The sequence below is a fragment of the Malaclemys terrapin genome, chromosome 21 (assembly GCF_027887155.1).
Source record: "Malaclemys terrapin pileata isolate rMalTer1 chromosome 21, rMalTer1.hap1, whole genome shotgun sequence".
Taxonomy (NCBI): domain Eukaryota; kingdom Metazoa; phylum Chordata; order Testudines; family Emydidae; genus Malaclemys; species Malaclemys terrapin.
Genome location: NC_071525.1, coordinates 10,434,484 through 10,458,804, shown reverse-complemented (window position 1 = coordinate 10,458,804; position 24,321 = coordinate 10,434,484). Strand labels below are relative to the sequence as shown.

General features: G+C 59.9%; 1 protein-coding gene across 1 annotated transcript; it reads left to right on the top strand.

Moving 5' to 3' along the window:
• The first annotated feature begins 1,118 nt into the window (after nucleotides 1–1,118).
• On the top strand, nucleotides 1,119–23,318 carry NDUFS2 (NADH:ubiquinone oxidoreductase core subunit S2). Its single transcript, XM_054011025.1, has 14 exons — nucleotides 1,119–1,239; nucleotides 5,868–5,971; nucleotides 9,490–9,680; nucleotides 12,855–12,975; nucleotides 13,996–14,108; nucleotides 14,980–15,054; nucleotides 15,938–16,015; nucleotides 16,829–16,914; nucleotides 17,520–17,639; nucleotides 18,094–18,223; nucleotides 19,605–19,700; nucleotides 20,419–20,502; nucleotides 22,500–22,557; nucleotides 23,095–23,318. Exons 1-14 carry the CDS (start codon nucleotides 1,154–1,156, stop codon nucleotides 23,130–23,132), a joined length of 1,380 nt encoding a protein of 459 aa, XP_053867000.1. The 5' UTR covers nucleotides 1,119–1,153; the 3' UTR covers nucleotides 23,133–23,318.
• The last annotated feature ends 1,003 nt before the right edge of the window (nucleotides 23,319–24,321 follow it).

Here is a 24,321-nt window from a genome sequence, read left to right as displayed (position 1 = left end):
CACTGTAGATAATCTTGGCTCCACAAGGACAGACAAAGGGGGTTGAGCCATGAGCTGAATGGGCACTTCCCGGCTTAGCAGAAGGCCCAGTAGAGTCTGGGATCCTTTGCCTGGCCTCTGTTGGAGCGACAGCCCCAGGAAGCAGCAGCCAGGGACTAGCGGAACGAGACCCATTGCTCTGTTCCTAAACCTCGCTGCCAGCTGGAGCCAGCAGGAACCGGCTGACAAGGATCCCTGGGAATCCCACCAGGCAGGAGCCCCCAGTCCTGCTACTCCCGCTCTGCGGGCTCAGCTCTGCCCTGAGCAGTCCTGGCTTTGCTGTGGCTACTCACCACAGGGCCTGGTAGCTCCCCTCCCAGCCCAGCCCCATGGCGCTCTGGTTCTGCTCAGCCACATGCCATTGGGTCTTTGCACGGACGTGTCCCAGAATCCCTGGCACCAGGTGCTCCATGACTCAGGGCTGCAGGCGGCTCGGGGGGCATGGCTGAGAGGAAGGGTGGAGGTCTGGGGGCTCTGCGGGGGGAGGGAGAGGGGCAGGGAGCTATGGGGGGCAATGGGAGGGGACCTCAAATCCACCTCCCATTGAGCGCCCAACTCTGGGGGAGCCGCGCTCGGGAGCCGGGCCCAGCCTGTGGCTGCCCAGGCCCTGCCCTGGGGGGTCAGCCCCAGGAAAGGCCCCCCTGGTGCTCTGATCATAGAGCCAGGCCAGGTGCCCCCATCTCTCCCAGGATGCCCTCATCCAGCATGGCGCCCTGCTGTTCTTCAGGCCATTCCACTGGAAGGGAGACAAAGCAGCGAGGCTGCCTGTGCCCAAAGTAAAGATGGTGTCCACCTTCACTGCGCATGCCGGGGTTGTATGGGCGGTGAAGCCAGGACAGGCTCCCGGATATTACCCATAGGAAAGATGGAAGCACCTTGAACGCGGCCACGGAGAAGGAATCGAGTTGGTGTCCCGGATGTTGCCCGTACTAAACATGGCGGCCAGCTGCGCTGTTGGTCATGGCGGCGCCGGCCCGGTTTTCCGGCTATTGCCAAGACGCCTCCTTTGCCCTCACTAAAGATGGCGGCTCACCGCCAGCCTTTCTTATCGCGTTGAAGCTGCAGAGGGCGGCCGTGTACTTCCGTCCCGGCTCGCCGCGGCGCCGCTGGGAAGATGGCGGCGCTTAGGGCTCTGCGGAGGCTGCGGGCACCTTCAGGGGCATGGCTCCCGGGGCTCCGGCTGGGGGTAGCGCCGAGCAGGTGAGACCCAGCCCGGAGCCTGCCCGCACCCTCGATTCCCCCCTCCCCGCGACCTGCCCCTGGCACCTCTCCCTTGGGAGCTCCCCTTCTGCCTCCTCCCCCCCCCGGATCCCATCCCCTGTCCCCCGGGACCCCCCCCCTGCCACCCCCTCCGGATCCCATCCCCTGTCCCCCGGGACCCCCCCCTGCCTCCCCCCCCCCCCGGATCCCATCCCCTCTCCCCCGGGCCCCCCCCCTGTCTCCCCCCCCGGATCCCATCCCCTGTCCCCCGGGACCCCCCCCCTGCCTCCCCCCCCGGATCCCATCCCCTCTCCCCCGGGACCCCCCCCCTGCCTCCCCCCCCGGATCCCATCCCCTGTCCCCCGGGACCCCCCCCTGCCTCCCCCCCCTCCGGATCCCATCCCCTGTCCCCCGGGACCCCCCCCCTGCCTCCCCCCCCGGATCCCATCCCCTGTCCCCCGGGACCCCCCCCCTGCCTCCCCCCCCGGATCCCATCCCCTGTCCCCCGGGACCCCCCCCCCTGCCTCCCCCCTCCGGATCCCATCCCCTCTCCCCCGGGACCCCCCCCCTGCCTCCCCCTCCGGATCCCATCCCCTGTCCCCCGGGACCCCCCCCCTGCCACCCCCTCCGGATCCCATCCCCTGTCCCCCGGGACCCCCCCCCTGCCACCCCCTCCGGATCCCATCCCCTGTCCCCCGGGACCCCCCCCTGCCACCCCCTCCGGATCCCATCCCCTGTCCCCCGGGACCCCCCCCCTGCCACCCCCCCCGGATCCCATCCCCTGTCCCCCGGGACCCCCCCCTGCCTCCCCCCCCCGGATCCCATCCCCTGTCCCCCGGGACCCCCCCCCTGCCACCCCCTCCGGATCCCATCCCCTGTCCCCCGGCCCCCCCCCCCCTGCCTTCTCCCCCCCCGGACCCTTCTGGGCATTTCCCCCCCCCCCCCAGGACTCCCCCTTCCCTGGGATCTCCCTCTGCCTTCCCTGCCTCCTGCGGCCACCCCCACCCCTCCGCGGACCTCTCCCCTGGGATCTCCTCCTGCCTGCCCCCATGACCTATTCCTCGGGGACTCCTCCCCCGTTTCTTCCCCACTGGGACCCTTCCTCTGCCTCCTGCCCCTCCCTCGGGACCCTTCTCCCATGTCCTGCACCCCCAGGGCATTGTCATCTCCCCTGGTGGGGACCCCACCTTCCCTGGGATTTCCCGCTGCCCTCCCCTGTCTCCTTGGCACCTCTCATAGAATCATAGAATATCAGGGTTGGAAGGGACCTCAGGAGGTCATCTAGTCCAACCCCCTGCTCAAAGCAGGACCAATTCCCAACTAAATCATCCCAGCCAGGGCTTTGTCAAGCCTGACCTTAAAAACCTCTAAGGAAGAAGATTCTGCCACATCCCTAGGTAACCCATTCCAGTGCTTCACACCCTCCTAGTGAAAAAGTTTTTCCTAATATCCAAACTAAACCTCCCTAACTGCAACTTGAGACCATTCCTCCTTGTTCTGTCATCAGGTATCACTGAGAACAGTCTAGATCCATCCTCTGTGGAACCCCCTTTCAGGTAGTTGAAAGCTATCAAATCCCCCCTCATTCTTCTCTTCTGAAGACTAAACAATCCCAGTTCCCTCAGCCTCTCTTCATAACTCATGTGCTCCAGCCCCCTAATCATTTTTGTTGCCCTCCGCTGGACTCTTTCCAATTTTTCCACATCCTTCTTGTAGTGTGGGACCCAAAACTGGACACAGTACTCCAGATGAGGCCTCACCAATTTTGAATAGAGGGGAATGATCACGTTCCTCGATCTGCTGGCAATGCCCCTACTTATACAGCCCAAAATGCCGTTAGCCTTCTTGGCAACAAGGGGACACTGTTGCCTCATATCCAGCTTCTCGTCCACAGTAATGCCTAGGTCCTTTTCTGCAGAACTGCTTCCTAGCCATTTGGTCCCTAGTCTGTAGCAGTGCATGGGATTCTTCTGTCCTAAGTGCAGGACTCTGCACTTGTCCTTGTTGAACCTCATCAGGTTTCTTTTGGCCCAATCCTCTAATTTGTCTAGGTCCCTCTGTATCCTATCCTTACCCTCCAGTGTATCTACCACTTCTCCCAGTTTGTCACCTGCAAACTTGCTGAGAGTGCAGTCCACGCCATCCTCCAGATCATTAATGAAGATATTGAACAAAACCGGCCCCAGGACCGACCCTTGGGGCACTCCGCTTGAAACCGGCTGCCAACTAGACATGGAGCCGTTGATCGCTACCCGTTGAGCCCGACGATCTAGCCAGCTTTCTATCCACCTTATAGTCCATTCATCCAGCCCATACTTCTTTAACTTGCTGGCGAGAATACTGTGGGAGACCGTATCAAAAGCTTTGCTAAAGTCAAGGAATAACACATCCACTGCTTTCCCCTCATCCACAGACCCAGTTATCTCCTCATAGAAGGCAATTAGGTTAGTCAGGCATGACTTGCTCTTGGTGAATCCATGCTTACTGTTCCTGATCACTTTCCTCTCCTCTAAGTGCTTCAGAATTGATTCCTTGAGGACCTGCTCCATGATTTTTCTAGGGACTGAGGTGAAGCTGACTGGCCTGTAGTTCCCCGGATCCTCCTCCTTCCCTTTTTTAAAGATTGGCACTACATTAGCCTTTTTCCAGTCATCCGGGATCTCCCCCGATCGCCATGAGTTTTCAAAGATAATGTCCATTGGTTCTGCAGTCACATCCGCCAACTCCTTTAGCACCCTCGGATGCAGCGCATCCGGCCCCATGGACTTGTGCACATCCAGTTTTTCTAAATAGTCCTGAACCACTTCTTTCTCCACAGAGGGCTGGTCACCTCCTCCCCATACTGTGCTGCCCAGTGCAGCAGTCTGGGAGCTGACCTTGTTTGTGAAGACAGAGGCAAAAAAAGCATTGAGTACATTAGCTTTTTCCACATCCTCTGTCAGTAGGTTGCCTCCCTCATTCAGTAAGGGGCCCTCACTTTCCTTGACTTTCTTCTTGTTGATAACATACCTGAAGAAACCCTTCTTGTTACTCTTAACATCTCTTGCTAGCTGCAACTCCAAGTGTGATTTGGCCTTCCTGATTTCACTCCTGCACGCCTGAGCAATATTTTTATACTCCTCCCTGGTCATTTGTCCAATCTTGCACTTCTTGTAAGCTTCTTTTTTGTCTTGAAGATCAGCAAGGATTTCACTGTTAAGCTAAGCTGGTCGCCTGCCATATTTACTATTCTTTCTACACATCGGGATGGTTTGTTCCTGCAACCGCAATAAGGATTCTTTAAAATACAGCCAGCTTTCCTGGACTCCTTTCCCCCTCATGTTATTCTCCCAGGGGCTCCTGCCCATCAGTTCCCTGAGGGAGTCAAAGTCTGCTTTTCTGGAGTCCAGGGTCCGTATTCTGCTGCTCTCCTTTCTTCCTTTTGTCAGGATCCTGAACTCGACCATCTCATGGTCACTGCCGCCCAGGTTCCTATCCACTTCTGCTTCCCTTGCTAATTCTTCCCGGTTTATGAGCAGCAGATCTAGAAGAGATCTGCCACTAGTTGGTTCCTCCAGCACTTGCACCAGGAAATTGTCCCCTACTCTTTCCAAAAACTTCCTGGATTGTCTGTGCACCGCTGTATTGCTGTCCCAGCAGATATCAGGGTGATTAAAGTTTCCCATGAGAACCAGGGCCTGCGATCTAAGAGGATGTGGAAAAAGCTAATTTAATGTCTCCCCTGCCTCCTGTTCTCTTGGGATCTTACTCTTCCTTAGGGATCCTTCCCCTGCCTCCCGGGCATTGCCCTCCTCTCCCTGTCTCCTCCCCTCCCCCTGGGCATTGCCAGCTCCCCACATGGGGACCCATTCTCCAGCCCCCTCGTAAGGACACTGTACTTGGCTCTTACCATAGGTCTTCGTGCATGCTGTGGGGCTGTTCACTTTGTTACTCCAGCTGCTGCAAACAGGACCCAGAAACTGCAGAAACCAAACTGCCATGCTCCTGACTGGTTCCTGTCACTGGGCGGCTACTGGGTGGCTGTCATACAAGCTCCCTAGCTTGTGGGGCAGGTGCACTTCCTTGCTGATGATGCTTGATCTAGGAGACTAGCTAGCTCAGGCACTTGGGAATGAGCCATGAAACCTTTCTCTGCATGGTTACCGGTTCAAATCCTGCCCGTGCAAGTCTGGATTTTGATGGTTTATGAAATTAGTGGAGAGGCTGTCTTGCTCCCACTGCATGACTATGCATGGCACAAAAGTGTCGTGTCTCTTCTTCCCCCCCCCGTTGATGATAACTGACCCATTGGCAGAGAAGCAAGAACAAGGATTGAGTTGGCCATGGAGACTGAACTCCCGTCATCCTTAGACAAGCCCCATGCGGTCAGGCTTGAGGGCAGTTGGTGGGGAGCAATATGTGGGCAGCTTGTACTGCTGCTCCCCAAACTACGGAGAAATAGGCTCCTGGGCTGCCAAACCGCTGCCTTCCCCAGGATGAAGCTCACCCATCCAAGAAAGAGTCTCGCTTTCGATCCCCTTCTTCTCCCTTCCTCCCCTACCTGCCTGGCAACAACCCTTTTAAAAGCCCATGGAGTCTGAGACTAGAGACAGGCAGGTTTGACACCCTTTCCTTATCTCTGTGTCCAGAGGCTCAAAGCAGTGGCAGCCGGATGTCGAGTGGGCCAAGCAGTTTGCAGGTGTGGTCATGTACCCCACCAAGGAGAATGAGAAGTGGGTGGTTCCCTGGAATGGTGAGTTCTGTCGAAGGCACCTGCCCCATTAAATGCATCATCACCATGCGGATGCTCTTGTGTTGGTGGTTGTCATGTTTTAAGTTTGGAGCCAAACCTGCCGCTGGGGTGTGCAGTCCCCATCACTGGATTGCAGCTGAGGAGCCCTCTTGGGCCTGATCTTGTAGTGAGCTCTGTGTAGATGGACCCCTGTATTTTCACGGAGCGTATTGCTGAATCGGTGCCTTACATTGTCCCAGCTGAGATCGCGGGAAAACAAATGTGGTCAGCGTGGAGGGAGCTTCCTTAGTTTAAGGTGATCTGGGTAAAGAAATAAGTCTGGGTTTGGTTGTGTGTTTTCTTTTTGTTTTTTTTGTAACCAGCATCTCCCTTTTTATAGAAATGATTCCATGGCTTTTATTTTAATGTAAGTGGAAACAGGGTTTTGGGTTTGAGACGTCTCTTTGCTGCATCTGAAACCCAAACACAACTGCTCTGTGCATGAAGCGATGATGGGGACAGGTCAGTTATACAGAGCGCTAGGGATTGCCTTGTAAGATGGGCTGATTTGAACCTACGTTTTAACACAGCCAAACACAAGCAGAGACTGCAGGTCACGCTGACAGGATGGGAGGCAGCATCCTGGAGTGCGGTGACTGAATAGGGTATAGGAATAACTGATGTTTGGGTTTGCTGGCCATGCTGGGGGGGGATTGGTTTGAGTCACAAATTCACAAAACGTTTCAGTTGACCCGAATCTGCATCTCCTCCTCCTCCCCCCCCCCCCCAAAAAAAAAAAAAAAAGTGGTTAAAAAAATTGCGCTCCGCTCTAGTTGGGCTGGGTTAGTTGGGTGTGTGCGTGTCCTGGTAGCTAACCAATTGGATAGGAGTTGTGTGATACGGTAGCTAAGAGGGCTTATGTGATCCTCTAGCTGTATAGGTATTACTGGATACTGTGTGTAATTCTGGTGCCCGTGCTTCAAACCAACTGCTGACAAATTGTACAGGTTTCAGAAAAGAGCCACAGGAATCCTAGAATATCAGGGTTGGAAGGGACCTCAGGAGGTCACCTAGTCCAATCCCCTGCTCAAAGCAGGACCAATCCCCAACTAAATCATCCCAATGAATGATTCACTGACTGGGAAACCTGCCTGAGAGACTAAAAAAAGCTCCGTCTAGTTAGTTTATCCAATGAAGGTTAAGAGGTGACTTCAGTTACAGGCACCTACCTGGGGAAGAGGTTTCTGATAGAAGATGGCTCTTTAATTTGCCAGAAAAAGGCATAACTTGATCCAGTGGCTGGAAGCTGAAGCTAGACTAATTCAGACTACAAATAAGGCACAAATCTTTATTAGTGAGGGCAGGTAGCCACTGGAACAATGTACTGAGGGGTTTGGTGGATTTGCTGTCAGGAGAAGTCTTTAAGGTGTTGTCTTTAAAAGATTTGTAGCTCCACCCCGAGATATGGGCTGGACACAGGAATCCTGAAATGAAATTCTCTGGCTTGTGCTATGCGGGTCAGGCTAGATGTTCAGAATAGTCGTTTCTGGTCTTAAAGTCCATGAAACATCCCTCAGCTGCAAATCTAAACCCTAGGTATTGTGTGCGAGATTAGAAAACAAGACCCCGAACGCAGGAAGTGGGGGGAGAGCCTCAGTGGGAAGAAGTCAGGATAGAAGTTTTCCCCTTGCTGTAATTCATGCTGCTGCTAGTTACAAGGAAAAGGCATTTTGCGTGAAGTGCTGACTGGGATTTTTAGCTGGCTTGTCCCTTTAAGCCAAGTGTCTCGGTAGCCGGCAGACCTGTGGACGCATTCGCTGTGTTTCCGGTCACTGAGACATGTGCTGCCGATGGATTGGAAAACAATCAATCTTAGGCAGGCTAACATCTGACCTATAATATTTGAGTTAAGGACGGCTGACTAGCGTGTCATGGTGTGAGCTGCCTGCTGCAGTGGTCAGGAAGGGATTTCTCCCCCCATGCAGAATGCATTATGGGGCATGCTCCCCTCCTGTGAAGGCTCTGATCTTGGCAGCTGAAGGAAGAAAGAGGCGAATGCACATTCTGTGTGTGACACTGTTGGGGGGAATGCTTGTTGTGGGGGGGGGGGGTGTATTCGGGGATGGTGACGGATGGGCTGCGTGGCTGTGGAGTTGTCCCTAGCAGTCTGCTGCTCTTCACATGTGTTTGGAGGGCGGGGGGGGAGTTACTGTGGTTTAGCGCTGTGTGTCCAGGTGAGCAGCGCTAGGCCTGCCGTTGTGGGAACCATGTACATGAGCTTCCCTGTGCTGAGTCACTGTGGGGCTGCCGACTCTGCCGGCGAGCTCGTGAAATTCCACGATGTGCGAATGCTACAGCGACTCTAACGGAGCTCAGCGAGGTGCAGTTGCTTTGGCTGTTGCGATTGTCCTTGGAGTTTATCGTCCCCGAGGGGCGGTGCCTGCGGGTCGCGAGAGTCCAAGAGAAACCTGAGCTCAAGAGACTCTTCTTGAACTACACCTTTACCCGAGATAACGCGACCCAATATAACATGAATTCGGATATAACATGGTAAAGCAGTGCTCCGGGGTGGGCGGGGCTGCGCACTCCGGTGGATCAAAGCAAGTTCGATATAACACAGTTTCACCTATAATGCGGTAAGATTTTTTGGCTCCCGAGGACAGCGTTATATCGAGGAAGAGGTGTATCTGCAAAGGAGCAATGACTCAAGCTGGAATGGGAAAGCCCCCAAGGGCCGGCTACTCAGAGCTCGGCAGGAGCTAGGGGGCAGCCTGCAGGCCCGGGGGGTGGATTTGGAAGTGCAGCCTTGCTCAGTGTGATGCTTTCTGGCATGGCAGAGCAGAGCTCTGCCCGGGCTACGGCGGCTCACGTTGGGAATTCCCCCACTTCAGCAGCCCCGGGAGGCGTGCAGAGAGGGAAATGTGGTCAGTTTTTTCATGAGACGCCTGCAAGATTTTCCCCCCCGCTCCCCTGCTGGGCAGAGGCCAAGTTTGGGACAGTTTGGCCCAGACGAGGCTTCCTCTTGGGTGGCCCCTCCAAGGCAAGCGCTCTTCGCTCCCGCTCTCCCTCCTCACCACAGCCCCCCGGCCTCTGGACTCGCGTGGGGGCTCGCCGCTCTTTAGCTCGCGCTGGGCACAGCAAACGGTGGGGCGCACTCACTCGGGTTGCCCAGAGAGCCAACGAACCCCCTGCGTAATGTGAGATGAGCAGGGAGGCCTTAGAGCGACAGGCCTGGGGCGGCTGCACCCATAGACGAGCCCAGTGCTCTGCAAGGCTGAACTGCTGGACAGAGATGCTCCTCAGTTTTGCCAGGGAAGTGATGGGAATCGCACTGGCCGGGAGGGGTGGAATAGGGCTTCCCAGCTGTGGGGCATGAACTGTGGGGCCTGAATTCCCTTCCATCCCCGAGCTCTCGTCCTGCTCAGCCTTTCTAGTGCAGTGGGGCAGGAGGGCCGTGGGTCTCCCTGGAGTGCTCTCCCCTGTCCGGAGGTGCACCCTGCCATCTCACGGCCTCTCTTGCTCTCCCCGTGCCTGAGCAGACAAGGACCCCCCAGCTGAGAAGAAAGTCTCCAACCTCACGCTGAACTTTGGGCCCCAGCACCCAGCCGCCCACGGGGTCCTGCGGCTTGTCATGGAGCTGAGCGGAGAGACTGTGAAGAAATGTGACCCCCACATCGGCCTGCTGCACCGCGGCACAGAGAAACTCATTGAGTACAAGACCTATCTCCAGGTAACAGTGAGGGGACTGTGACCCCAGGTCCCTGCCTGGACACCCCAATCCCAGGGCAGCAGTGTGGTGGGCTCCATTGGCCTGCAGCTCCGTTGTGCGCTCCCGCAGTGCTCCAGGGGCTTTTGTGCCCAGGCCAAATCAGGACTTCAGGGCTCCCTGCTCTTCTGCCCCACAGCCCTGCCCTGCAGTCAGCAATGCTGTCCCGGCTGCCCAGTGCATTCCTACCTAGCCCCACCTGGCGGGCGAGTGGGGGGCTCTGGAGGCAGTCTGCCTTGCCCATACTGCAGAGTGACCTGGGGAGCCTGTCCCTTTCAGTGGCAGGGGTATTTGGGGGGCATCTCGGGGGGGGGGGGGGGCAGGAAGAAGCAGCAGGGAGCAGAGCGTCTCTCTTTAAAGAGAGAGAGTGTTGTCCAGTGGCTTGCGTAGGCGAGCGGCAGCCAGGACTCCTGGGTTCCAGTCCCAGTTCACTCACTGTGGGGCAAGTCCGTTTCCCTCTCTGTAAGGGGCAATACTGCCCTGTCTGACCTGGGGTCATGGGCTCTGATCCCTGTTTGTAAAACGCTTTGGGACCCTCAGGCGCCGTGGGCAGGGCGGCGGTAGGGAACGCCAAGGTCCTGCCCCTTGGAGGAAAGAACAAGGGCTGACACAAGCAGGACAAAAAACGCGCACGTGTGTGTCTCTTGTTTAACAAGAGACGTCAGCAGCCTCCGAGGAAGCTGGGAAGATGGAGTGTCCTGCCAGACTTTGCATTAGGGCCTTGTAAACGGAGCTCCCTTGATTTACTGTCCGGATCAGATGTAACCTTTCTAGCCGCTGGGGAAGTAGCACTTAAAGTAATCCAGCCCAGTAAACATGGGGCGGGAGCCAGGCAGAGCTGCGGGTGCCAGAGCGCTCTGGACGCGCTCGGGGCATGCAGCCAAGGCAGAGGCAGCTTAGTGACGCGCTCCCTTGGCGGCCCAAGCTGGCTGTAGCGGCACAGAGCGTAAGCGCCTGGCTGGCCTTCAGAGGCCGGCGATTCCCAGTGAGCGAGTCCCCACTCGTGCCCCGTAAGTCGGGGGGAGGCAGGCGGGCACATGCTGCCAGTTTGCCCACAGAGCGGGAGCAGGACCAGGGTGAGCGTTGAGTGACTGGGAAGCAGCGCTCCCCTCTGTCAGAACAGGGAGGCAGCCAGCTTGGGGTGGACAGTGAATGATGAAGGCCCTTTGGGCTGGTGACTCGTTGTGGGGGCGCTGTTCAGCTCATCAGCGTTAGCCAGTGTTTGTGCCAGGCTCTGGGCGGGGGCAGAGCTCCTACCTCCATGGGGAAACATGCCAAGTTTCACTTCCCTGCTCAGCTTGCTGGGGGCTGGTGCTTCCCTCATGCCAGCCGGTTCTGTTTCACTTTCAGGCCCTCATGCGCTGACTCAGTGCTGTTCAGAGGGGGTGTTTGAGGGCTAGAGGAAGGATATGAGGGTCAGGATCCTGGTTCTGTCACAGACTCCTTGGGCAGGTCACGACACACCTCCGTGCCTCAGTTTCCCTGCCTGTACACGGGGGGGTGCAGATGATCTGACAGTTCCCTTCCTCTGTGCTGCTGTTCTAGAGGCACAGAGAGCGTGTGCAGTACAGCTCTGTCCAGGGGCTAGGCCAGCAGCTGGGGGCTGGAAGGATGGATTCAGATCTCGCTGGCGCATTGACTTCAGCGGAGCTCCTCCTGCTTTACACCACAGAGCCCTGGTGAGGCACCATCAGTGTCGTCGGCAGCACTGAATCTGTGTGGCTTCCGCAGCACCGCTCCCCCCGCTTTATCTTCAGAGGAGAGGGTCAGCCGCCAGCTGCGTAGTGCCGGGGACGCCGAGTGACAGCAATCCGAGTGCTGCTGCCTAGGTGTGCGAGCAGTGCCGTGCATGCCCTGCAGAGACACAGCATTGTGATCTGACCCCCAGGCACCAGCCTTGGAAGGCTGTTCACATGGGCCTTGCAGGCAGTTTAGGATTCGGTGGCAGGCAGGAACTTTCCTCTGTCTGCTCTAAACTCAGCAGGCCACAGCTGTAGCTATTGACTTGTAGGTGAACAGGACGAAGCTGTAGAATGTGGAGAGCAAAGCCTTCTGGGAGTTGTAGTCATTTGTTGGACTGTAACTTCCTTTGGACTGTGAAATGTTCGAGGAGCAGGGGTTTCTCACTGCGGTGCTGCTTTGGCCTTGGAGATTAAGGCTGAGGGAGACCTGCACCGGGGCTCTCCAACCCCTCACGCTGATCTCGGTACAAAGCCACGTACTCTGGTTCTCATCTCAGCAAAGGAATTACACGGGGTACGTGTGCCCTAAGAAACGTCCAACTGTCTAGGCCAGCGGTTCTCAAACTGTGGGGCCCGCCCCCTTAGGGGGATGTGGAGGAACGTCCAGGGGTGTGTGCGCGGTGGGGCCCACGCCAGCCCCCACAAGGGGGCAGAGAGGGGGTGCCACCCAGCCCCACTCTTCCCCTAGCTCTGCTCCAGCCCTGGCTGGGCTGTGGCCCTTGCTCTGTGGGCCGGCTCCTGGGCCCCGCTGCCGGCTGTGCTCCTGGTCTGGGAGAATGGGGGGGGTGCGAATACATTCTGTTACTTGTAAGGGGGATGTGAGAGGAAAAGTTTGGGGACCACTGATGTAGGCTTTAGGCTGGGCCCTCCCTGTGCGCAGTGGGGCTGCTCTTAGACTCCCAGGGTGGCAGACCTGCACGTATGTTACTTTGATTGTGCCGGGTCTTGTGGCTAAGCAGAGTTGGGCCTTGGGTGGGTGACTCCCTGCTAGCCCTGCGATGGCGAGTCCACGGGGAGCGCTCTCCCCTCTCAGCGCTGAAGCAGTGCCCGAGGCACCGGGCTGCCTTTCGACAAGATGTGAAATTGAGCCCTGTCTGCTGCTGGTGCTCTGCGTATTTTGCAAGGCCAGGGTGCTGACTCAAGTGCCCTTGTCCAATCTCATCTCGGGGTGGCTGGAATGACCCCAGCACCCCTGCAATTCTAGCTGGCTGCTGGGCTCCTCCCCTGCTCTGGGACAGTGGCACTGGGTGCGGTTCCTCTGCTCAGGGATGGGTGAAGGGATCCCTGCTTTGTAACTGGCCCCGTGAGGGTTGGTGTGTTCCCAGCGCCAGGCTGTCTGCAGGCAGTGGTCCTGCCGCGTGCCGGATGGGGGTTTGCAGCCTGTTCTCTGTCGCAGGCTTTGCCGTATTTCGATCGGCTCGACTACGTGTCCATGATGTGCAATGAACAGGCCTACTCCCTGGCAGTGGAGAAGCTGCTAAACATCACTCCGCCCCTGAGGGCTCAGTGGATCCGAGGTGAGTGTTCCCCTCCTCTTGACCTGTGTCCCCTTCCCGAGCTCATGTTGGCTGCCTTGGCTCTGTGGAGCCGGGTCCCGAAGACAGTCAGCCCCTCCCCAATCCTCCTCCATATGCCCCTCCCTATTGTTCCTGTCCTATGCTTTCTAGCTGGCACCCTGGCAGGGGGTCTCCAAGGCCAATGCCCGTTTGTTTGTCCAGGTAGCCGGCTGTGCCCTCGCTAGGAGCATAGGAGCTGGCAGTCAGTAGTTGGCTTATGCCTTGGTGCTTCTAGCCAGAGCCCATCACCCATAATGCATTGAGGGAGGCTATTTTAGCAACTGGGGGTCCCGCGCCCAACACTGCCCTGGGGTCCCTGGCTTTCTCTCTCCCTCTGGTGGGCGTCAGGTGTGGGGGTTGAGGGAGGAGAAGCCTCTCGGCACCCTCTGAGCTTGGGTGAATCTCCTCCCTTCATACCCCTCCCCTGCTCCCACATCACCCAGTGCCCAGCCCCTCAGAGCCCCTTGGTGCTGTTCTGAATTAGGCCAGAAGAGGGCACTGGAGAGAGGGGGAGGGGAAAGGTGGGGGAGGCTTCTTGCTGCAATGGGTTGGGCACCTGCCTCCTGCTGCTGCATCCTTCCTAAAGACAGACCTGCCCTGGGCCTGCGAAGGGCTGAGCCCTCGGCTGGCACTTCCCCTTCCCCGTGGGCACGGGTGTGTCGGGCGCGCGCTGCCCTGCCCGCCTGCCCCTTCCCCCTGGGCACGGGTGTGTCGGGCGCGCGCTGCCCTGCCCGCCTGCCCCTTCCCCCTGGGCACGGGTGTGTCGGGCGCGCGCTGCCCTCCCGCCTGCCCCTTCCCCCTGTGCACGGGTGTGTCGGGCGCGCGCTGCCCTGCCCGCCTGCCCCTTCCCCCTGTGCACGGGTGTGTCGGGCGCGCGCTGCCCGCCTGCCCCTTCCCCGTGTGCACGGGTGTGTCGGGCGCGCGCTGTTCTGCCTGCCCGTCTCTCTCTGACTGGGGCTCTCTCTTCCCTCCCACCCCCAGTTCTCTTTGGGGAGCTCACGCGGCTTCTGAATCACATCATGGCTCTCACCACCCACGCTCTGGACATCGGGGCCATGACCCCCTTCTTCTGGATGTTCGAGGAGAGAGAGAAGGTAAACCCCACAGCTGGCTCGAACCGGAGCCAGCAGCTCCATCGCGGGAGAAGGGCAGGGCAGCCAGAAGCCAACAAGTTGACGGCCCCTCTGCTCCAGCATCCTGTCTCTTTGAATGGGCCACGGCACGTGCCTCCTCAGCCAGTGCCCAGCCCCAAAATGCAGCTAACAGGCCAGTGCTGTCTAAGGTGGGTGGAGATTTTCCTGGCCCAGCCGGGGAAGGTAACGCCCGGTGTCACCAAGGACCCCTGGAGCTCAGTCCCAGGCAGCGCCAAAGGCCCCAGATCTGGAGCGGGGTGATTGGCCCAGGGAGGAATTCCCCCTTGGCCCCAGGGGCGTGTGCTGACAGCAGCCTGAGTCAGATGGCGTAGCCCATGAATCAGCTGCTAGCTCTGCCATTGGTGGCTAAGCAGCTCTGTGCCAAAGGCCAGGGGTACATTACACAGGCCCCATGTATCCTGCTTTGTCTTCCTCCGCTACGGTGCTTCCCCGGGCTGCTCTTCTGCCTGGCTCCCTGGCCCTGCTTGGCACTGGCTGGGGCTCAGCTGGCAGCCTTGGATAGACTGACTCATTTCCTCCTTCTGTGGAACACTCTGGTGCTTCCTAGTTCACCAAACAGGCCCTGGGACGGGGTCCTTCCGGGGTGTGACCGGCCCATGCCAGGGCATTGGCAGCGAGAGCCGTTGGCTGCTCCCCATGCCCCCGGGAACAGCATCTCTGGGGTGCTCCGTGGGGTGGATCCTGCAGAGCTGGGATCACCCCAGGGCTGGGGGGGCACTTTAAGGCTGGACAGCCAACCTGGTTTGCTTGTGCTCTGTGCCCCACGGGTGCTGGGCATGTGGGTGAGCAGTGCTCTTTCTGTCCCCTGCAGATGTTTGAATTCTATGAGCGGGTCTCCGGGGCCCGGATGCATGCGGCCTACGTCCGGCCAGGCGGGGTGCACCAGGTACAGCCAGCAGCATGCAGCTCTCCTCTAGCGCTGCGCTGCCCCGGTCCATACAGAGCTGCGTCCGCCTCCCTCGTGTGGGAGGCCTGATTGGCTGATACAGCGTGAGGTCTAGGTATGGCCGCAGACCCTTGTCTGTGGACCACAGCGCCCTCTGCAGCTCATGAAGGGATCTGGCTCCCGCCTCCTGTCTGCAGCTGCTCAGGGGGAGCTGGGGTGGGCAGAGCCTCAGAAGGAGCTTGTGCCGGGTTGGGCATGGGCACCCAAGCCCCTCCCCCTTTCTTCAGTAGTGGCACTTCCTTGTCCCGGTCCAGTCCGGTCTGCTGAGAGCAATGCTGGCCTCTCGGGAGGGCTTCTTGCCAGCCCTGCCACTGCCAGGAGCCCTATTTGGGGAGGGGCTGCGTCCCCCTTCTGCCCCCCCCGAGAGAGGCCCCCAAGGGAGGATCCCCTTTCCCCACCATGGAGGGCCTGTAAGGCGGCCGGCTGGAGATGCTCAGCGCTCAGACAAGATGGCACAATGTGACTCTGGCAGCTGAGTGTTTCACGCCCATAGCCCTGAGCCGGAGGTTAACTTTCCCCACAAACTGGTGTCATAGGGCCTGCAGCTGGTCAGGTCAAGGTAGGATCTCACCCTGGGCTCCTCTGTCCCTTGATACTCCGAGCCAGGCAGCAGGGGAAGGTGGGGAATGGCTGGGGCCTTGTCAGCACTTCTCAGACTTGGCAGCAACCCTGAGGCCTCCTGCTCCTTGGGTGCTGAGTGATCCCCCCGAGTTCTCCAAGAGTGTGTGTGTCGTCTTCCCTCCAGCCCTGCCCCACATGCACACATATGTGCTGCAGGAAGAGCTCAGATTCTCCCTGTGCTAACCCCCTTTCTCCCCCACAGGACCTGCCCCTGGGGCTGATGGACGATATTTACGAGTTCACCAAGAACTTCTCCATCCGGATCGATGAGTTGGAAGAGGTGCGGCTCCCAGGATGAGTCGCCGTGTGAACTGGGGATGGAATTGTTCTCTGCAGTCAGCCCCTGCTGTTCCCCAGGGAGGGGACCCCTGCTTGGGACCTGGGAACGTAGAAATTCTGTGTCCCCTCCAGCCCCATGAGTCCGCATGTCTCAGGGTTTGAGAATGGTTTTGTGCATTCCATCCCATCTCCCACCCTGGGTTAGGCCAACGTGGGATCGGCCCCTGCAGCCTCTGCCAGGTCTTTGTCGACTGATCCAGCCCCCAGTGGCTGCTCAGATGATCCAGATAAGCTAATACAGGCGTGAAGGGAGCACGGGGTGGGGTGCGCTTTTACAAGGGTGAGCAAATCTGTGTGTGCCTGGGGGCAGGGAGGCTGACGGCAGAGCTAAATTCTTAGCAAGCCCCGCTGTGTGTGGAGGCGCTATGCCCGGTGGCTGGGCTGCTCCGCTTGACCATCCCATGGCACTCTTCCTCAGTCAAGGTGGTGATTCTGGTGTCCTAGGCAAGGTCAAACCCCTGTCATTACATCACCATCAAGAGCAGGAAAAGCAGAATCCTGTCTCCAGCTGCAGGGGAAATCGAGGGAGGTGCAGAGTGTGAAGTGCTCATGGTCTGTTAACATCTGCTGTGTTCCACTCCAGAGCTAGCTGCATTCCAGTGATGGGGAGGGCATATACGTGGGGTGAAATGCCTCTGGGTGCTTGGGGTGCCCGGGTGCTGTATCGTATGTGTGCCCGTGAGCAGCCAGGGCCGAGTGTTTGGAATGAGTGCTGGGTGGCGTTTCCCGGTGTTCACTCCCTGTCCCCTGGCAGATGCTCACTAACAATCGGATCTGGAAGAATCGTACGGTTGACATTGGAGTCGTAACCGCAGAGGAGGCTCTCAATTACGGTTTTAGGTATGATCCTTTCCCAGGGTAACGTGTTGTAACTCAGGCTGGAATGGGGGTGGGAGCATCCCGGGACGATGAGGTCTGTATGCGCTCTGTCCCCTCCCCTATGGGCCGGCCTGTCAGTGGAAGGTTGATGGTGTCGAAAGCAGTGAGAGTCCCAGGCGTGGGCGCGTGAGGAAATGTCCCTGGTCTGGGAAGGAAGCCGCACTACTGTCACACTATACCTTGCTTGTGGTTTTCCCTTCAGCAGCGCCACCTAGTGGCTAGAGCCAGGAGAGCAGACTCCTGAGATCTGTACCTGACTCTGCCCCTGCCCCCTCGCTGTTCCTCGGTTTCCCCAGCAGTGATGGGCTAATAGTGGCCTGAGGGGGGGGGGGGGGGGTGCGGTTTAATCAGCGTCTGAAGCTCTTGCCAGGTAGACTGATCCCAAGTGCCCAAGCTAAGGGAGAAACTTCCCCTGGCAGTGGATTTGGGAATGGCCCCTGGAAGGGGGTTACGCTTTCCTCAGCCATCTCTGGGGCTGGCCACTGCCAGGCCAGGATCCTGGGTGGGGTGGAGCCACAGCCTGGGCCCCACTGCTCGGCTAACCCATCCCTCTCTGCCCTTCCCAGTGGGGTGATGCTCCGTGGCTCTGGAATCCAGTGGGATCTCCGCAAAACCCAGCCCTACGACGTGTACGACCAGGTGGAGTTTGATGTTCCAGTTGGATCGCGAGGCGACTGCTATGACAGGTGCCTTCCACGTTTGGGGGGAGGGGAAGAGGGTGGTGCTCCGGGGAGGGCCGTGTCCCATGATGAGGTCTCCGGGGGGGGGGCTAACCCCAGGGAGGGCCGTGTCCCGTGGGAGGTGCTCATTGCTCAGGGACACGCCTGAAGGCTGCCCTTGCAGCACAGGAACTGTTCTCAGACTCACTCCTTCCCCCTCCCCCCCCCCGAGGCGTCTGTCTGTTCTGCAGCCTCTCTGTGGCCTGAGCCATGTGACAGCAGCTCCCTTCGCGGGCCGACGGGGCCCTGAGCATCCTTTCCACAGACAGTCCAGCAGAGCTGGGCGTCGCCTGCCAGGCTGGGCGTGGCTCGAGCCAAGCAGCCTCCTCCGTGTGGTGCCCAGGGTTCCAATCAGTCCTGCCTGGCCCCCGGTGGGCTGGAATTGCCTGGGCTAAGCCTGCTCCCCCGGCTCCTGCGGCAGGTACCTGTGCCGGGTGGAGGAGATGCGCCAGTCGCTCCGCATCATCCTGCAGAGTCTCAACAAGATGCCCGAGGGGGAGATCAAAGTGGATGATGCCAAAGTCTCTCCTCCCAAGAGATCGGAGATGAAGGTAAAGGAACGCTGGGCCTCCCGCTCCTGGGGCCTCGACTCTCGGGGAGGGAACAAGCATCTCTAACGTGTGCTGCAGCCTGTCCCAGCCTTGGGGGAGGAGGGGCTCGTGTCAGAGCTGAGGACTGCGGGGCAGGGCTCCTGCCTTCGGGGGAGGGTGTATGCCCTGAAGAGTCCGGACGCCTGACATCTAGGCTCAACTGTAACGCTTCCCTCCGTGGGCACGGTGCTGGCCTCACTGGAGGGGGCACAGGGCTGCAGCCCAGCTGGAGAACAGTGGTGCTGCTCTCTCGTGCCGTTCTCTGAGGGGGGTTCCTTTGGAAGGGGAGTGGGCCAGCAGCCCTGTAAGGGTGACAGCGTCCTGGGTCTCTGGCATCCCTGCCAAGCTGGGTGGGCGAAGACGGCCGCAAGCCACGTGCGGCTGCTGGCCATGGGCGATTCCTGTTTCCCCTTGTTCCTGTAGCGTGACCCCGCTTTGCTAAGGAGTGCCGAGCTCTGCGGGTGCTCGGAGAGCATGCAAATGAAAGTGCTGTTTGGCTAGCAGGTTCCAGGTTGTACAGCACCTGGCACATCAGTGGCTGGGCTGGGCTCGGCTCTCAGGTGCTGCCACAATATGAGTCACTGAGGATGATGAGCCGGAAGATGGGCTTGTGACCAGCACTTGACCTGGGTGACCCTGGGGTGTCGCTAGCCCTCTGAGTGCCTCAGTTTCCCTATCTGCAACAGGGGGAGAACAGCCCTTCCTTTTCCCACCCTGTGTCTGGCGTGTGAGTTCAGCCTGGGGCCTCTTGCTCTTTGCAGCCATGGGGCTGCTCTCGTCCTACCGCAATACGCACAATCCAGATGGAAACTGCCTTCGATTGGGGGCCCCTGGTAACACAGCCAGGGACGGGGGCAGGTCAGGGGAGCTGTCGCCCACAGGGGAAGAAATGTCTTTACCTGGATGGGACCCAAGACGGGGGCCCTGACCCCTCGTCACTAAAGACCCGGCACCTGGGGATGGAGGAGGCGGGGTGCTGGCCCCACACCCAGGGCTGGGAACTGCATTCCTGGTCACTTCCTGCCCAGAGTTGCTGGGTAATGAGTAGCGATACGCACGGTGGCAGGGTTGGGGAATCTAGAGGAGGGGAAGCAAGTTGCAGAGAAGCCAAGTGACTGGGCCAGTGTTGCGCTGTGAGTCAGTGGCAGAGCCCTGGCTCCAGTCCTGGGTCTGGCAGGCTGCTGTGGCGCCCCAGAGCGGCTGTCCTTCCTGCTGGGGGCCGTGTGTCTGCGCTGGGGTGAGGACCCGTGGAAATGTTCGTTCCGTATATTGCTGAGTCTGTAGCCTAGGGCTGGGAAGGTCCAGGCCACCTGTCTGACTCTCTGAATTCCCTTCTGCGCAGACCTCCATGGAGTCGCTGATCCATCACTTCAAGCTATACACAGAGGGCTACCAGGTGCCTCCCGGAGCCACGTACACGGCCATCGAAGCGCCAAAGGTACCCGTTTGGCGGGGCGTACAACCCTTTGCTTATGCCCTGGGCGCTCTCCTCCCTCACAGGGGGCAGTGGAGTCACGGTCCCCCCGGCTGTGCCCTGGTGTAGCCCTGGCTATGGGCCGATGCCCTGTGGGGGCGGGGGCATGTTCCAGTGCCACTACAAACCATGGGAGATGGCTGAGCTCCTGGGGGTGCATTAGAGCTGCTGCCCCTGCCAGTCAGCCGGAGCCTGGCTGGCCACTGCTGACACTGCCCGTGGGAGTGATGGTGATGTTCCATTGGCCCCAGCTGCCCCGGGGGGCACCACTGGGCCAGATTCCCAGGGAAGTGTCTGGGGCAGCTCTGGGTGTAGGCTGGGGGCTGTGCTGGGCGCTTATTGACAGGCCCAACCCAAGCTGCTCCCCTCCTGCCCCTTTGCCCCGCATGGGTCCCTGGTTCTGCTCAGTCATGTGAAGAGCTGCTGGGTTCGGTTGTGTCCCAGAATCCTTTGTGCCAGCTGCCTTGTGCCCATGTGGACCCCCCCTTTCATGCTGCAGCGGGGATAGGCTTGCCTTACCCAACCCAGCAGGTGCAGGGGGAGGCCCTATGGGAGAAGACCCAGGGAGGGGGGGCACCAAATGCCACCCCACCTTGGGCACCTGTGCCCAGTGCTGCCGTCTGGCTATGTGAGGGCTGCAGAGTCTCTGCTTGCATCGCCAACTCCCTACTCCGTCCTGTAGGGCGAGTTCGGTGTGTACCTGGTCTCTGACGGCAGCAGCCGCCCCTACCGCTGCAAGATTAAGGCGCCCGGCTTCGCTCACCTGGTAAGAGAGTCCCTGAGGATGGGGGCTGCCGGGGTAGTCTGGAAAAGGGGAGGTTCTCACTTTAGGGGTGCCGCTGGGAGAGTCTAGGGAAGGGGATGGGGTGTCTCGCTTTAGGGGTGCCACTGGGAGAGTCTGGGGGAGGGGATGGGGTGTCTTGCTTAGGGGCGCCATGGGGGCAGTCTGGGGGGAGGGGATGGGGTGTCTCGCTTTAGGGGTGCCACTGGGAGAGTCTGGGGGAGGGGATGGGGTGTCTTGCTTAGGGACGCTGTTGGGACAGTCTGGGGGGAGGGGATGGGGTGTCTCGCTTTAGGGGTGCCACTGGGAGAGTCTGGGGGAGGGGATGGGGTGTCTCGCTTAGGGACGCTGTTGGGACAGTCTGGGGGGAGGGGATGGGGTGTCTCGCTTTAGGGGTGCTGTTGGGACCGTCCTGGGTGTGTGTCGCTTTAGGGATCTGCCGGGACTCTCTGGCTCCCCGCATTGCACAGGGAGCGGCTGTGAGCAGTGGCTCGGTGCTACGTGCCCAGCACGATCTGAGCTCTGCCCATCCTTGCGGATCGTGTTCCCTGTGCTGGGACCCGAGCTGCTCCTAAGGCACCTGGCACAGAAAAGGGAAGTGTGGGCAGCCGCCGCTCAGCCTGCCAAGGGGCTGCACTGGGCACAGGGCCAGCCCTGGGCTTCTGGCTTTGCCTGTGGCTAGTGGAGCTGCTGGCCAGGTGCAGCCTGCACAGCTGGGTCTGTTGCTGAGTAGCTCCAGCCTGGCTCTGGGGGGCAATGCTCACTGGGCCCCATTGCTGTGGAGGGCGGCTGGGCCCTCATGGGGACGAGGTTGGTACAGGCTTCACCTAGGGGTCCTGGGCTGGGGGGCGTTGATCACTGGGGTCCTGCGCAGCCCCGGGGCTGGAAGGATCTGCTCTTGGCCAAGGAGCAGGAAACGCCGGGTCCCAGCCTGGGGTTGAGATTCAGGCCCTACGTGTGCAGCCCCAGTCCCACCTGCCATGAGAGGCGGTGGCTGTAGGCGGGGCGGGGGAGGCCGTAGGGACACGCCCCGGGCGCCGGCTGTTGAGGCTCAAGACGTGCCTGGTGAACTTTCGTACCCCAGGCTTCGCCCAGAAACTCTGCTCTGGGGAAGGTGCTTCCAGAATGCTTGAGAAAGGGGCAAATAGTAACTGCTGTTTTTGTAGGACCTACAGAAAAACAGCGCGCTCGTTCCCTTCACTAGTGCTTGGCCCACTGCTTGTAGCTCCACAAGCTGAGTGGGCTGGGGATGGGAGACTTTCCAGGAGCGACCGGGGTAGCTCATTGGGGTCTCTGGTCTCTAAGCCAGCACAGGCTCCAGCACTGTGCTGGGGAGCTCATTAGGGGGCACTGTTCCATGGGAGTCAGCGCTGGCCCCAGTTGCCCACCATAGCACTGAGGAGGTGGGGGGGCTAAGTGAGAAAGAAAAGGAGTCGTACCCCCCTCCCCCACCCCCGGCCCAGCTCGTGAGATGAGACCGGTTGGCCTGGGTGTCCTGGCCCCATGGCAGCCTGGCCAATGATTGTCCTGACCACCGAGGCTCGGGCTGCGTAGCTCCGCCCCTCCCGTGCCAGCTGTAGCTCTGCACTTCCAGGCCGTTGCCCGGTTGCCCCTTAGGCGGTTGCAGGTCTGCCAGAGGGCAGGGTAATTCCAGGGCCTGGCCAGGCTGCTGCGTCCCATGTGCTGGCACACAGGCGTCTCTTCCCTTGGGGAAGGGCTGTTCCGGAGCTGGCTGCAGTCCCCGGGGAGCCCAGGCTCCTGCTCTCGCCGGCCATGTGGCGCTGGGCTGGCCTGTCCTTAGAGCCCTTGACCTGGCTGCTTTGCGGGGCCCTTTGGGAAACCAGAACAGAAAGCAGCCGTTTGAGCAGGGAGGGGGTCCAGCTGGCAGCACATGTGCAGCTCTGTGCTGGCCGGGGGGCTCTGGGGTAATGGAGCCAGCTGGCCTGGGCCTGGCTCCTCACTCGCTGGCTCTCTCCCCCCAGGCTGGCCTGGATAAGATGTCGAAGGGCCACATGCTGGCAGATGTGGTGGCCATCATCGGTATGTTGGGCACGGGGGGAGGGGAGGAGGTGGTGCAGGGAGGAGAGGGGGCTGGTGATGCAGAGTGGCTGGCATTGCTGGGCAGGCATGTGGGTGCCAGCTGGTTGGAGCCTTCTTGAGATGCCAGGGCCAAGCAGAGAGCCAGATCTAGGGTGCCCTGGGCCCAGCACAGCCCCGCTGACTCCAAGCATCGTGCCCCCTGGGACTCCTGGCTCCTCTTGAGCCCATGGGGCAGGGCCTGCTGGTGTGCTGGGTGCCCCATCTCCCCTGCAGGGGGCTTGAGGGAGTTTGGCTGCTGGCGGGGGGGCCCGCGAGAGCTCCTCTGGCCAAAGCAAGGCTGGCGGTACCCCCTGACGGGCCCTAAACCCCCTCAATTCCCTGACGCTGGTCCCATGCCCATCCTGCCTGACCCCCCAAGAAGGGGCTTGGCGTGGGGGGAGGGGGAAGGGGCCTGGGGCCAGGAGGACTGGCTTTGCCTCGCTGGGCGCCAGGAGTCGTCTCCGCCCTGCCCTATCTAACGGCCCCTCTCCTCGGCAGGCACGCAGGACATCGTCTTCGGGGAGGTGGACAGATGAGCTGCTGGGCCTGCGGGCGGCTGTCTGCGAGCCCCGGTGCATCGACCCCTCTACACGGCGCCTGTCTGAGCGGGACGTCGTGCCGCGTGTGTGTGTGTGTGTGTGTGTGTGTGCGCGCCTGTGCATCTGGGCGCTCTCGCTGCTCTCTGTGCATGGGGCTGCGTGAATAAAGCTCCCTTTGCAGCCTGCTGCGGTTTGGTTCTTAAAGTGAAACTGTGAATGAGGAATCGCTTCCTTCCCCCACGGCTGGAGCTGCAGGCGGCTAGCTGGTGCAGCGGGGGGTGGGGAGGTTGGCTGCCTCGGGGTGTGTGTGTGTGTGGGGGGCAGCCTCCTTTCACCTGCGTCACAGCTCCAGTGGGGCTATCCCCCTGGCATCCCTCCTCACCCCCTGCACCTTGCCCCCTGCTCTAGCCCTCAAGTTTCCTCTTAAATCTCTCAGCTCCTGCGCTTCCCACCCCCAGTGTCTGAAGGGAGGGGGGTATGTGGAGTGTGTGTGGGGACATCCCTCTCATAAAGCACTTTGCTCTGGGCTGGGTGAAGTGGGCTCTTCCCCAGCAACTTCCTGTTACTGCCGAGGGGGAGCAGCCGTTCCCCCTGCAGGCTGAGACTGCAGTGTGAGTCCTGGCTCTTCTGGGGATGTTCTCCACCCCCACCCCCGTTCTGAATCCCCCAGGGCAGCCTCCGGCCCCTGTGTCCCCTTCCCCAGGGCCCTCCACTCCTGACTGAGGCAAGCTGCCCTGCAGCCCCAGCTGGAGCAAGGGGTGTTGGTGGGTCCTGAAGAAACGCTCATTCCCGCCCGCCCCTCCAATGCTTTTCCTCCAGCCCATCCCTGCCTGTAACATCTGGCACATTCGTGGTGGCCCAAGCAGCTCTTGCTTCCAGCTGGTGCAGAGCCCGGCTCCTCGCCAACAGTTCCACCCCAGCGCTGCTGCGCTCTGACATCAAAGCCCTTGTCTGAGGAGGAGGTTGGTGAAGGTCTCAGCTGTTGTAACAGACTTTGAGTTAGTCCCCCCTGGCATCCTGGTTCAAACATGAACGCTGCATGGTCACTGTAGCCAGGGGCTGGTCACTGAGATCTCACTTGCAGGTGAGGGTGCATCCCGCCAGGGCTTGGATCGAGCAGGGTCCTGCAGGGCTCTGTTCTCAGCCTGACGCTATTTGGTATCTCAAGCAATGGGCAGTAGGAAAA

What these genes read in the sequence shown, in the direction of transcription:
- NDUFS2 (XM_054011025.1), top strand. Translation starts at nt 1,154, where the DNA reads ATGGCGGCGCTTAGGGCTCTGCGGAGGCTGCGGGCACCTTCAGGGGCA. An exon ending in GAGGGCTCAGTGGATCCGAG is followed by an intron (nt 12,976 to 13,995) that starts GTGAGTGTTCCC and finishes TCCCACCCCCAG; the next exon opens with TTCTCTTTGGGGAGCTCACG. An exon ending in CGCCCGGCTTCGCTCACCTG is followed by an intron (nt 20,503 to 22,499) that starts GTAAGAGAGTCC and finishes CTCTCCCCCCAG; the next exon opens with GCTGGCCTGGATAAGATGTC.